The following is a 12,950-nucleotide window of genomic DNA, read 5'->3' on the forward strand; positions in this document are numbered from 1 at the left end:
CAGTGGCCTCACAATAGAGTACAATTTCAGCGATTAGAATATTTGTTTTTATATGTGAAGTAGTATTATCTAGTACTTTGCTGAAAAGTTTTCTCGTTGGCGTCATTTTTACGTTTTACTGTCAACTCTTTTTCAAATTTTCGTTTGGCAGATTCTGATTGTCAGTTTTTCGTGAAATTTGTTTAAAATTTTCGGCATGTTTTAAATCTTTTTTGACGCTAAAAATATTCTGGATTTTTTTGTCCTCTAGGAATATGAATAAATCTTTACCAATATATGAAGTTGAAACTGAAAAAAACTAGTACAAAAATTTGAGATTAATTTTAAACAGATTTAAGAAAATAATAGTGACAATTTGAATAGTCGCTTCATTGAAACAGCATTTTCCCCAATTTCAGCTCGGACCAACTAATGAGAGATGTTTATATCGAGGTGAGTTTTAGTCGATTTGAGCCCATCCGTTTTAAAGTCTTTGAATTAGCTTCGTTTTTATTGTTTCCGATAATACAGGAATTAGAATTAATTTTTCATTCGTTCTGTTGTTAAAAATTAATCATTTTATTTATTGATTATTTTTTGAGGTCAATCTGGCCAATTTCAAAGTAAATAATTGTGTCGGCTAAAATATTCTGTAATCTGTTCTTTACATTTCTTGAAGCAGTAGTTGAGGCCAATAGCAAACGCTGAGACTTTCTTTAGAAAATTGCTTTAGGAAAATGTTTTTTTTTGGGTTGTTATTTACATTCGTAGTGGTTTCATTTTATTTATTTTTTTAAAAAAACTCAAGATAGTCAAGCCAAATGCTGAACAACCAATGTATGTTTTGATCCTAAAACAATCATTTGCCTCGTTGGACGAGAGTATTGACACATTAACAGAAAAATTAATATACAAAATATCAGCTGCTTTATTCTTGGCGATGAAACGGCAACAAAAGTTTTTTTTTTACTTGGTCGTCTCAGCATCAGAACCTCCAGCTGATTTAATTTATAAAATGTTCAAACTGATTTGAGCAGCATTTTGAATATTCTTCGAAACCCCATTCACTAGAAGGTTGGAAATGGTTGTGTGCAAGTCCATGAGCTTCCTTATTAGTGCGACTTCATGCATTGAGGGAAGGAACTCTACGCTAGCTTGATTGCTTTAATTTGACATTTTTGACCCGGCAAAATATTGATAGTAGGAAGACATGCGTAGTATCATTTGAAAACCGTTGCAGAGTAGATTATTTACACGAAAATAAGGTGTATTAAAAATCCTGTTTTTCCGTAAAAATATATGAAAGTTGACCGAAACGCTAAAAGTCGATAATACTTTAATACTTTCTGATCTATTTAAAACAAAATGTATTTATGTGTGAATTTTAATGAAGTCTAAAATGTTTAATCGAAAACTTTCGTTTTTGCTCGGAAGAATTGCAGAATCTCCGGAGAATCTCCAAAAACAAACTCTTCTTCTAGACAATTCGGTTTTCGGTCAAAAAGATCGATCCCGTGTTCATGCCATGGTTGAAATAAACTGAAAATATAAGGTTGTCTCTATATAAAAATTCCCATGTGCATCAATTTTTCTTGATATAACGAAACCTTTCCATATCATTGATAACTCGCTATTAGTTGGAAAATTAGAAAATTTTGGTTACAGGGACCAATTCAATAAGTTTATTCAGTCTTACCTGAACAACCGGCAACAATACGTTTGCTTCCAATCCAAAACTTTTAGATCAAAAATGTTAAAAATGGCATCCCACGGGGCTCTGTGTTTGGGTCACTCCTCTTCTTAATATATGTAAATGATCTGCCAAAAATATGGAGAAATCGGAGATAATATTGTTTGTCAACGATACCATCATACTTTTTAAAGCAAAAAACGTTGTATCAAATATCAAAAGTAGTAATACGGAGGCAATATCATGGTTCAACGGAAAAAAACTTTGCGTTAATTCTAAGAAAATTCAGTTGATGTATTTTGGTAAAAACTTAGGGCTTGGTTTGAAATCAATTTTGCCTGAGTGTGAACTACAAGAATCTGTTAAATTTTTATTCATAGCTTTAGATAGAAAACTCCGTTTTGACTTCTATAGTCAACAAACTCTGAACTAACTAAACACTGTTTGCGGTGTTTATTTTTGAAGAATTCGCGACTATTATCGAAAACCAAGAATGATACATATTTGTATTGTTATTGCAAAGCCCGTGATTTCATACGGATTTCTAGTTTATAGCTACACCAAAAAAGACTAACAAAATTTGAGTTGTGCCAACGGAAAATTTTCAGCGCATTCCAAAGCGGACAGATAGCCTTCAACATTCTTACAAAAACACTGTATACTCACCGTTTTTGACCTATACTTTCTTGAACTTCTGAAGGAAACTGTTGAAGAAGCTGCAGAGAGATCACTTTGCTTTTTCATTGATTTTAGAAACGTATCTACCTGCAAATAACACACACGCAACCTCAGAAATTTTTTATAATGGCAGATCATATTTAATTGTGCAGCACTTTGAAATGCACTGCGGTTGAGGCTGACTAAGGCTGCAAATCGAATTTTCTCTTTCTCTCAGATATTGAAATGCTAAAAAAACTATCTGTTCGACAGGAGGTCTTTTTAATTTTTTTTTGTTTTGAGGTACATACAAACTTGTTCGTAATTTTCTCGAAAGTAAAATTTAAATGATGGGTTTTTCAAAAGATTTGTCACCTAAGCGAGCTGTAAAAAGGATCTAACGTACCTCTTGAAGATTTTTATTTCTTAATTGTAATCTGTTTTCAATGAAAATTGATTCAACATTCAGCTATTCAATTTTTGGCTCAAAGCACTAAGAATTTTGAAATTTTTATTTTTATCGGCGTCAATATCTTCCGCAGATCTTTCATGATTTTCAGCACAACGGAAAACTAAATGGACGGAATACAATCATTGAATGACCCGTGAACAATGCGTAGTTTTTATTTAATTAATGGAATTTATATAAGAGAAGAAAAGGGAAGTTTCTCTAAAACATTAGTCATGAAATTTATTCTTTTAAAAAATAAAACGTCAAATTCTTGAAAAATAAATAGTTTAGAAAAATAGGAAACATTATTTAAGACTTAATTCAAATGAGATACCAAACTGGTTGAAATAAAATTGATTGTGAACTTAATGTTGCATAGAAAAAAATGATTTTTGTCATGGTTTGGTTTTTAAACCATATGTATTCAACTCTAATTTCATTCAAACAAAAATGTTTTATTAGAAGTTTTTGGTGAAAAGAATCATCATTTTAGGTTCTATAGGTTCTGTCGGAGAAGGCAAATATAAGATACTTTTTAAAAAATAGTTTGTTAACCATCTTCAAGTTTTTTTCTACTGATCTATGCTTATTTCCATCAACAGAAAAATTGGAGGTTTCAACGGTCTGTATAATTTTTGTTTTTCAAATACCAAAATGTTATTTAATCTACATTTTGTTTTAAATAATTCAAAGTTTTTGCTTTTTTGCTTTATTCGCTAGAGAAATGAGCAAGTTTAGTGGTTAAGAGGAGTCGGAACAACATATGCAAACGCACTTTACCGAGCCTCCTTGTTTTTGTTTTAATTGGGAGGGTGGGCATTATTTCAATTGACGACTGACCAGCCGTCGATTGAAATTTAGTTCTCCAATGTTGTACTAGAAGAATTTGCATCTTTTTGCTGTTTATTTTATTATTAAGTTTCTAACATTTTATAATATTCTATTGGTTTTCTGTATGTTTTACAGTTAATTTCAGAAATTTTGATTAAGAGCTTACACATACATAGTGATTAATTGGATTTTATAACGAAGAATTTCAAGATTAAAATTTTTGCCTTCCAATTTTCTTTCTCCATATTTTGTGTCGCTTTTTCTTTGAATTATGAGTTTTTGTCGTGTAGAGACAATAACGCTAGACAATTCTGTTTTTAATAACAGAATATTGAAATTTAATCAAATTCAGAACGCCTTACTTGCGCACGCTTGAGTTTTTAATTGTTAGGGCTTTGAGAGTTTTGTTTTGCCAATTTTCTTTTCTATTTTATGCTCTTTTGGTGAATGGAGCAGCAGTTTATCATTTTCTTTTAGAGGTTTAATAGTCTTTTTCTCATTTTTGTCGGTTTATATATAGAAAACTAATCGTGTCCTATCTATTGCTTATCGACATTAATTATGGTGAATGCTCAACCGGCGCCACGTTTGTTTTATTCTGGCGATTGTTGTGTTACGTTGTGTTCGGGAGATATTTTAAGCCCGCTTGATGGGTCATAGCTTTGTTTGTTTCCCCGTTTTTGATCATTTTATACTATCAATAGTAGAGGTCGACCTACCTTACATGCTTATGTTTTGATCTTTGTTGGTGTTTCGTACTTTTTCAATAATTCAATCGAGCACTGATTTTCTCTCCTCTTTTTCTCTTATTTTATTTTCAGCTACTCAATTATTTTGACATGCCTTATTGACCTGTGAAAAGTACCCTATGCGGTTACTCGAAATATTCGAATGCTGCTGTTGGATAGTGTATACAGGTTTAAGTGTATGTTAGAGTGAGTGAGAATTGAGGCTATTGTCAGTCGATATTTGTGACACATTTGACGGTGAGATCACCAGGAATCGCTCCCGGGATCTCTTTTAGCTTTCCATCTACCCAATGCACTCTTGTCGTTAGCATTCCTTGCAAATTGTTGCTTGTTCGATTGCCCTTTTCATCTTTGCTTACGTTTTAATTCAAATTGTGTATTTTATTAACTCTTTTTTTCCTGCAGATTGTTTACTACCTTATTGTTAGTATTTCAATTTGCGCCTAAAATTCATTTCAAGGAATTTATACGGGCTAATTGTGATACAATGGCTAATGCGAGCCCGATTTTGCACGAGGACAACTTTTATGTTAAATATTTCTATGTTTATGTATACTTCGTTAAAACATTTTTTTAGAATCTTTCAGTGTTCTTTTGAAATTTTTGGGGGGCATTAAAGACTACTTTGACTTTGCTGGTCTTCTGTATAAAAGAAAAGTATTTCCATCAAATTTTCTTGCAAAACTTGTCCGGTTTAGAGTTATTCGGAGCATTTTAATGTTCTTTCGAACTCCTTTTTGAACAATAAATTTTGAACATATTTTGGGACACTTCAAGAAGTGGAGATTGAGCATTCACCAGAACCCTTTCATACCCCCGGCCCCTCCTCCTCACACCCAGCCCTCACTCGACCTTCATAGTCAGCCCATTTGGCTTCATGAGAGAAAGTAGACAAAATAAAAGTAAACTTGGCCATGTGTCCCTTTATTTCGCAACAGTTTAAGCATAGTGTTAGTTCTCTCTCTATCTTTCTTCTTTCTTTCTCCTCCCGACCAGGACACAGACTTAATCTGTCCCCCTTTTTCCTCTCTTTTGTTCTCCTCTTTTCATCGCCCTAAATACTTTTGCTGTCATTACAGAAATAGTCACTGCCCCCCCCCCCTTGTGTTAGCATCCCTCGCTTTAAGTCGAGCTTGTTGTGTTTAGTTGTCTTTCTTGTCAATCTGAAATTATCAAATTGGGTATAATTTTTGGACTAAGTTGGTTCTCCCCTTAAATTATTTTGCGCTCTTTTCTTCGTTCGATCTGATTTTGATTTTCTTTTTGTGACATTAATGTTTTGCAATATATTAATTATTTAATATTTAATGTCAATTGCTTCAGCTTATACCTCATAGAGGGCGAATTAAAATGTTGTGAACAAAAAGAAAGCAATGTTTTATGACCGTGTTCAATGTTTTTTATTGTTAAATGGCATAGGGTCCAACTGAGTCAGAATTATTATTATTTCAAGCTATAAATGTTAGTTCTAAATCTTTTTGGTGCACTAATTAACGTTAACTTGTTGTTACTTTGGAGTGAATTTTTTCAGTAATGGTACGATAGTTATTGATATAGCGATTGATTATCAAAATTGATTTCGTTTTTGATTCGTTTTTTGCCACCGTACATCAAATTTCTTTCGCATTTTGATTAGCAGTTTTGTCGTATTACTCAATTCTCACTGAGTCGAAGTTTTTTGCATCTCTGCATACTTACGTTTGACGTTCACGTCTGACATCATTTTTGCCTTGTATTTACACACGTTGAATAGAGCGCCATTCGATTCTTATAAATGAATTTGTCGAAATGACCGTTTTTTCGAATAACTGAGTCATCGGCTGAATGGTACATATTTCCATTGTGCAGATCTTTTTGCTATGACGTGTGAAAAGTGACGATAGGAGCAGAAATTTAGGTGGGAGCAATTAAAGTAGAGGATCAGGGTTTTAGGGAAAGAGAAAGAGGAGGGATAATTTTAATCACCACCAGGTAGTTAAGTTTTGAGTTAAAAAGGTATAGCAAGTGGGGGCTAAATTTGGTACCTGCACCCATCGCTGGAGTTGTTTCATTTTGACTACTTGATCACGTGACCGAAAAATGTAAAATGTGTCCAAAGCCGAAATTCACACACATATCGCATATATTAATTTTTTTAACTCCAGTGCCTTAGAATCTACGAGGCATATTAAAACATTGACATAGATGTGAATTGGGTTTTCAATTTGTTTGACTGATGACCAACTCGTACTAACCAGGAAGGTCTTTGTTCAATTATGATTTTACTGCATGTTTTTTTCTGTTTTTTTTCCGGGGGTGAAAAATGCAAATGATTTGAGTTTTTCGGCCATTTAGGTCAACAGATTAGAACACTTTGTCATAGGGGACATTTTACTCTCTGTGGTTTTAGCAGGCTATTGATGATGACACTGCTGATAGAATGAGCGATTGAGAGGGAAAGAAATAAAGAGGGAGGGAGGTTTGAAGTCGCAATTAGGGGATAAAAATATTTCTTTAAATAGGGATCACTAAATAGAGAAAGAAGGAAAGAAGCGGGATGAGCAAAAAAAATGAGAGGTATCACCCCTTGGGGCGGGAGTGAATTGGTTAAACGAGCGAGTTAGGGGGTTTATTTACGCATATTTGACTATGAACCAGTTTTTATGAACTTCTAGTTTGTGCTGTAACAACAATATACCCTTGATGGCCAGAATCTGCTTGCTTATTGGGTTGCATTTTTTGGCCAAAGAACTAGTTGTAAAGTTTAAATGTGTGTATATGAATGTGTTACAACCTTGCATAACATGGCAAAATAACTGGGAATTGACAGTAAATACAAAAATAGCTCTGGACAATAATTTGACGGCTGGCTGTTAACAGGTCGGTAACTACCGTGAAGACGGGAGGGGGTTACTTCAAAATACCTGACGATATATGCATACATACATACATATATAGAAAGGAGGGATACATACAATGCAGGAATAAATTGTGGGATTAGAAATTTGCTGCAAAACAAGATTAAGGAAGGCTTTAATTTATGGCACCGATAATGTTTTGATTGACCACTACTGGATTGCAACAACTGTGTTGCTTTTCTACCCTCTTTTTCTCTTACTCTTTCTCTCTTCACTCGTAAGAAACGATCGACTTTGTAACTGTTTCACATTCTTCGCAACAACTTCAGTTATAAAAAAATTACCTTTTTATTCCGTCTTCCATTTTTTCATAATTTTGTCATAAATTTCCCTCAAAATTTATTTTCCCACACGCGAGAAACGTCGTCGTTTTGTTTTTATTAAAGTGTTTTGAAACCTTTCAATACTGTGTTATTGCCTTCCGAAAGTCTCAAAATGCCAATACTGACTTACAAGATGTTATCAGAAAGTTATCAAAATTTTATGGCAACTAATAACTATTTTTAATTTTAAACAAAACAAATTCTTTGAATAAAATAGAACCAAGTTGAACTTCTAGTATTTATTTTCAGTGATTTTATTAATTTAAAGAAATTTTGCTGAATTATAAAATGACTAATGTAATTCTCTGTATATTTCAAAATTTATTGCTGTTTTTATGTAATTTTCATTGCAATAAAACCTTTTTATTAGCTAAATGTTTTTTGGGTACTAAGCAGAGTTGATAAGGGTTTGTTTGAATTACGGTATATGAGTACCTTTTAGTGAGGAAAATTGAGAAGAGGCGAGTTGTGTTGTTTGTTGTTATTGGAGAGTTTGGTTGTTTTGTCCCTAAATCAGGTTTGCTCAATTGGCTTGCTTTATTTGACGTGCTGAGATCTCAATAAACATAGAGTAACTTTTTCTCTGCGCTTTTTATGGCGAACAGTGGTACCGTAACGGTGGCGGTTGTTGTGGAATTTTATTATTAGTATCGCTAATATTATTTATGCATTTTGTGTATTGTATTTTTATTGTATTCCTCCCCGCTGAATTATGAATTGGACTTTGTGTATTAGTGTAAATTTGAAATCAGCGCGTGGTCGAATATCCATTAATCTTAAAGCTTCCTGCTCCAATGAATCTTGCAAATACTTCTGAGCAATTTTTCCCTTTAAAGATTCCCGTTTTCTGCTTCCCCCCACCGCCAACCCGCTTAGAAAACAAGGTACAAACTTGTAAACATGTCACTGGTCGCTTCAAAGCCTGCAAAGCACCCTGTACCCAAATTGTGACTGACTTACCTTACAAGATATCCTCTGAACCCTAAATCACAGCAGGACACAATCTTCCGACCAGCTTTATCGCAATTCAAATTGGCAATTTTACCTCTATTCATTAAGTCTGCTATCTAGAACACATGGTACTGCAGGCCTCTTACCACATAAATGGGTTGTACCTGCAGCTGGTTATCGTTTCTGTGTAAAAATATATTATCAATACTCTCTTATTAAAGGGCTTAATCATATCACTTCAAGATGACAATCTCTGATATGAGTAAGTACTCTTCAAATTACTCCTCTCTTCCTTCAGTACTAGATACTGCAATACCAACCGTAAGTAGCAAGTGCTTTAAATTATTAATTAATTTGATGTTAACTTTATGTCACATTGTCTTTCGATTCAATTGACTTCCAAAATCGCCCTCCAACATAATAATTTTGGTTCCTGCGTAATCGGCCTGTTCTCAGCTGCCCTTTTTCTTATTACTCCCCTTTTTATGAGCAGCATTGCTCTTTTATGTTGACTAAGCTGAAAACTAAAACTTAAATAAGAATGAAGAATTTGTTTTTGCGTCATCGCAGTGGAACAACATTAGGCCACAGCGGCCTGTTTTCAACTGCCCTTTTTCTTATTGTTCCCCACATTTCAGACTTTTCTTTTTATGAGCAGCATTGCTCTTTTTTGGTGACTATGGCCACTTTTTTTGCGTCTGAAACTTGCACGCAGTACCATCATTGCAGCCAACATTGGTCAGACTATGGTCAACCTGGAGCTATGGTTAAGTAAGAGCTCTTCCTCACACAGACAGCTTCACGGACGTAGGGGATTGAACTCTCATTCATTGGTGTGTGAATCACACACCTCAATTCTCGGCTATCACGCCATGTAATAAGTTCCAACCAAAACACTGAAAATTGCAGCTTTGATAAATCACTGATAAGCACTGATAAATCTACTCCAAAAATTTTTCAGTGCAGGAAATTCTCTGAAATTAACAAAAAAAAAACCAGAAATCAGTTTATCAAATGCAACGAGAAAAGATAACCTGTTCAAGGCCAGGCTGTGTAAAATTCAGGCCATTATGCGGTCACGATTTTTAATCAAAAGGAACTGATAATTTGTCAAATAATTTGGCTCCCAATAATTTCGTATATGATGATGATCGAAATATGAAAGCTTTCGATAGTAATTAACTATTCAAACGATCTAACTAATTGTCTGGACTATTTGCACAAAATTGCACAAAATTTACGAAATTAAAAAAAAATTATCTGCTTTAATAGGTGTCAAATGGTAACTGATAAGAGCGTTGATACATTGGCTAAGTTACCATTTGTCAGGTTCTGATGTGTCCCCCTCCTGCACCAAAATTGTGGTTCCTATCCTCTGATATGGGTATCAATAGCCTAATAAGAGCTGGGAGTACTCATTACAATTGATGTTTTTTTCATTGAATCATTACAATTCGTTCATTATAGAGGTGCGACTATAGAGATGCGACAAAAGAAGTTGTGCGTCATAGTCTACTAAAAGAAAACAGTTCCTTACGTTTGTGTTTTGTAAGATGAGATAGTTTTGCTGGTAGAAAACACGCCTCGCTATTTTTCAACATTTATCAGCAAACCTGGTAGCTTATTTCGTATTGCATGAAAAAGATCGTGTTATGCAATACTCTTGTACGAGGAAAAATTTTAGAGTTCCTATTTTATAAAATTCTTCTCGTGAGATGAGAAGAACTTTGAATAATTTAGAAGTGCACATTCTCTAACTGTCAACAGCTTAAACTGACGACAGCTTAAGTCGACGTATTTTTTAAAAGTTGGAACTATCCAGGAACCATTGAGCTATTTAGCTAAACTCATCCAGTTTTTTTTAATTTATCATGTAGGAACGCAATTTTGTTTTTTTTTTAATATCTCCGACTGACAAGAAAATAAGAGGTTACTGCGTGAACATAAATGAACATTTGCAGTTTACTAAACACGCAAACTACCTTTTTTTATAGAACTGATATATTTTAGTGTTCTATTGGACAACACTGATCTGTTGATGAATGACAACGATAACTTGTAAGTAAAAGCTGGTTACAGAATTTTTCTCTGAATAATCACTTCCGTTTTCCTTGTTCTCACCCCATTCTAATAATTGTAAAAACACCATAAAGTGTGATCCAATCATGGACGCTGTTCTTTGATAGCTTTTTAATACCAATTTTCTTTTGCGGATGATTTTTTTTACAATTTTCATATTCCAACTTTTTAATGTGGTTATCTGAAAGATTAGATCACATTGTATCATCTTAAAAAAGAAGTTAATGTAGGTTTAAGATGTATATCGTGATGTACCTGTTGACTTGGGTACCGTGAAGTTTTCATTACTTTCCGTTTGAAATTGTTAATTTTAAAAAAAACAACTAGACTCTACCAGCAATTAGCAGTCAGCAAAGAAATTGAATATTGAAAAAAAGTGGATGGGGCGTCATATATTCAACCATATCGATGTATTTTTGTTTCTATTTAATCAGTCAGGATAAACGTTGAGATTTTCGTATAGATCTAAAACTCTATCTCTTTTTTATCAATTAAAATGCATTTAACTTTTTATCAATCAGACAATGATTGATGACAAAAAGAGCTGAAGTCAGCAAATTTTTGGGGAAAGTTCAAAATAGGTTTAAATTTGTTCTAGTTTCATTTTACACAAAGCCGAGTTCTTTGACTACATTTTGAGAAATTTCTGTGAATCCAAATTTTGTTTTAGCAATTCACCAACAGAAAATTTTTAACTGGGACAAACTGCCAAATTTTTTACTTCAGATAATTTTTTCAATCAGAAAGAGCTGCATTGTGCTTCAAATGTTTGTTCAACGAAGCAAGCTTTGTTTACCTCATCTTGGTAGCGAAATCTTGTTCACCTCATCTTGTTCACATTATCAGGAAAGTCAGTTTTTAGTATTTTTTTGAATTTTGGTAACTTTTTAATCAATCTTTTAACTTCAATTTTCTGTTTTCTTTTCATTTCTTGCAATTTTTGGATTGAAAACTCTTTTTTGGATTGAAAAATTATTCGAGACACAAAGGGGTGGTCGGGAAAAGGGAATATTTTTTTCTCAGTGGGAGAGAATTGTTCTAAATGCGCTTTGTGTTTCCGTCTGTAGACATCTTGATTTTTGTTTTCGTTTTCCACATATATTATTTTGGAAAATTAGCAAAACTTGATGTGCTTATTATAAGGGAGATTATTATTTTTGGAGCTCCTGAAACCCTTTTCAAGTATTGTTTTAAAAGTTGATCAGTGCTTGTGTGCAGTGCACATTAGTCTTCGATTAATCAACTATACTCAATTTTTCTCAAAGGAGAATAGAACTTGATGTTAACCCCTAGTCTTTTTTGATGTTCTTGAAAAACATTCAAAGAGTTCTGGATCGAACGGGGAAATAAGTATGCCAACGATTTTTTTTACATTTTTGTAAAGTTTCCCTGGAAATATCAGTACTGGGCACGTCAAATTGCAAGTCTTATATCAGTACTGATTCAGAGCTATGATCATGTCACTTTTTACACTTGTCAGTATAAATGCAAGTCTTGGCCTAGACGTGCAAGTCTAAATGCAAGTCGTCTTGGCCTAGACGTGCAAGTCTAAATGCAAGTCTTCGCCTAGACGTGCACGTCTAAATGCAAGTCTTGGCCAAGACGTGCACGTCTAAATGCAAGTCCTTGCCTAGACTTGCAAGTCTATGCAAGTCTTGGCCAAGACTTGGCACGTCTAAAACATGCCAAAAATAGCCGAAACAAACGTCAAAATTGGCCGAAAAAACGTCCAAAATAGGTCCCAAAAACGTCAAAAATAGCCGAAAAAAACGTCAGAAATGGCCGAAAAAACGTCCAAAATAGGTCCCAAAAACGTCAAAAATAGCCGAAAAAACGTCAGAAATTTAAAACCATATATATAACTTTTTTTTGATCAGTGGTTTGCAAAAGACCGGCCTGTGAGAAGGGGGCAAGTTGACCCCAGTCGATCCCAGTTAGCTGGTGCTCGTTCTATAATAACTCGATTTATCACCAAAACCCATTAAAAAAGCACACTATAACTAACAGAGGTCACCATTGGCTCCTCAAAGAGCTGGCACTGGGTCACAACAAAGTTCTTTTGGCCAGTACTTTGGCCGTTCTGGCTGGATCGCTGGTCTTCCTCTGGGTCTCTCAAATTTGAAGGATTGTGCAGTGCATCAACGAGTGGTCGAACGAGAGGGCCTCGGTTTAGCATGGGAACCCTCACAGTAGCACCCCTTTCGACAATTTTGCCTCGGTTCATGTTCGACATTTGGCTTATCTGAAAAGAACATAAATTTGGTGATTTCGGCTATTTTTGGGGCTGAAACGGCTGAAAAATGGCTGAAAACGGCCCAGAACACCTGAAATATCCTCAATAGA

General features: G+C 34.2%; 1 protein-coding gene across 16 annotated transcripts in view; it reads left to right on the plus strand.

The window, feature by feature from the left end:
* LOC142341591 (uncharacterized) overlaps positions 1-12,950 on the plus strand; it is a 499,295-nt gene that overhangs the window by 324,776 nt on the left and 161,569 nt on the right. For 2 of the 16 annotated variants that reach the window (XM_075392657.1, XM_075392659.1), the window contains exon 2: positions 8,360-8,790. The exons of 13 other annotated variants lie outside the window; for them this stretch is intronic. In XM_075392657.1, the coding sequence (XP_075248772.1) occupies positions 8,772-8,790 (19 nt within the window). In that variant the 5' untranslated portion in view covers positions 8,360-8,771. Of the gene's footprint in view, positions 1-7,921; positions 8,791-12,950 lie in introns of those variants that run through there. One more of the 16 variants, XM_075392658.1, reaches the window with a different exon arrangement.

Source organism: Convolutriloba macropyga, chromosome 6 (assembly GCF_964194025.1).
Source record: "Convolutriloba macropyga chromosome 6, txConMacr16.3, whole genome shotgun sequence".
Lineage (NCBI taxonomy): Eukaryota > Metazoa > Xenacoelomorpha > Acoela > Convolutidae > Convolutriloba > Convolutriloba macropyga.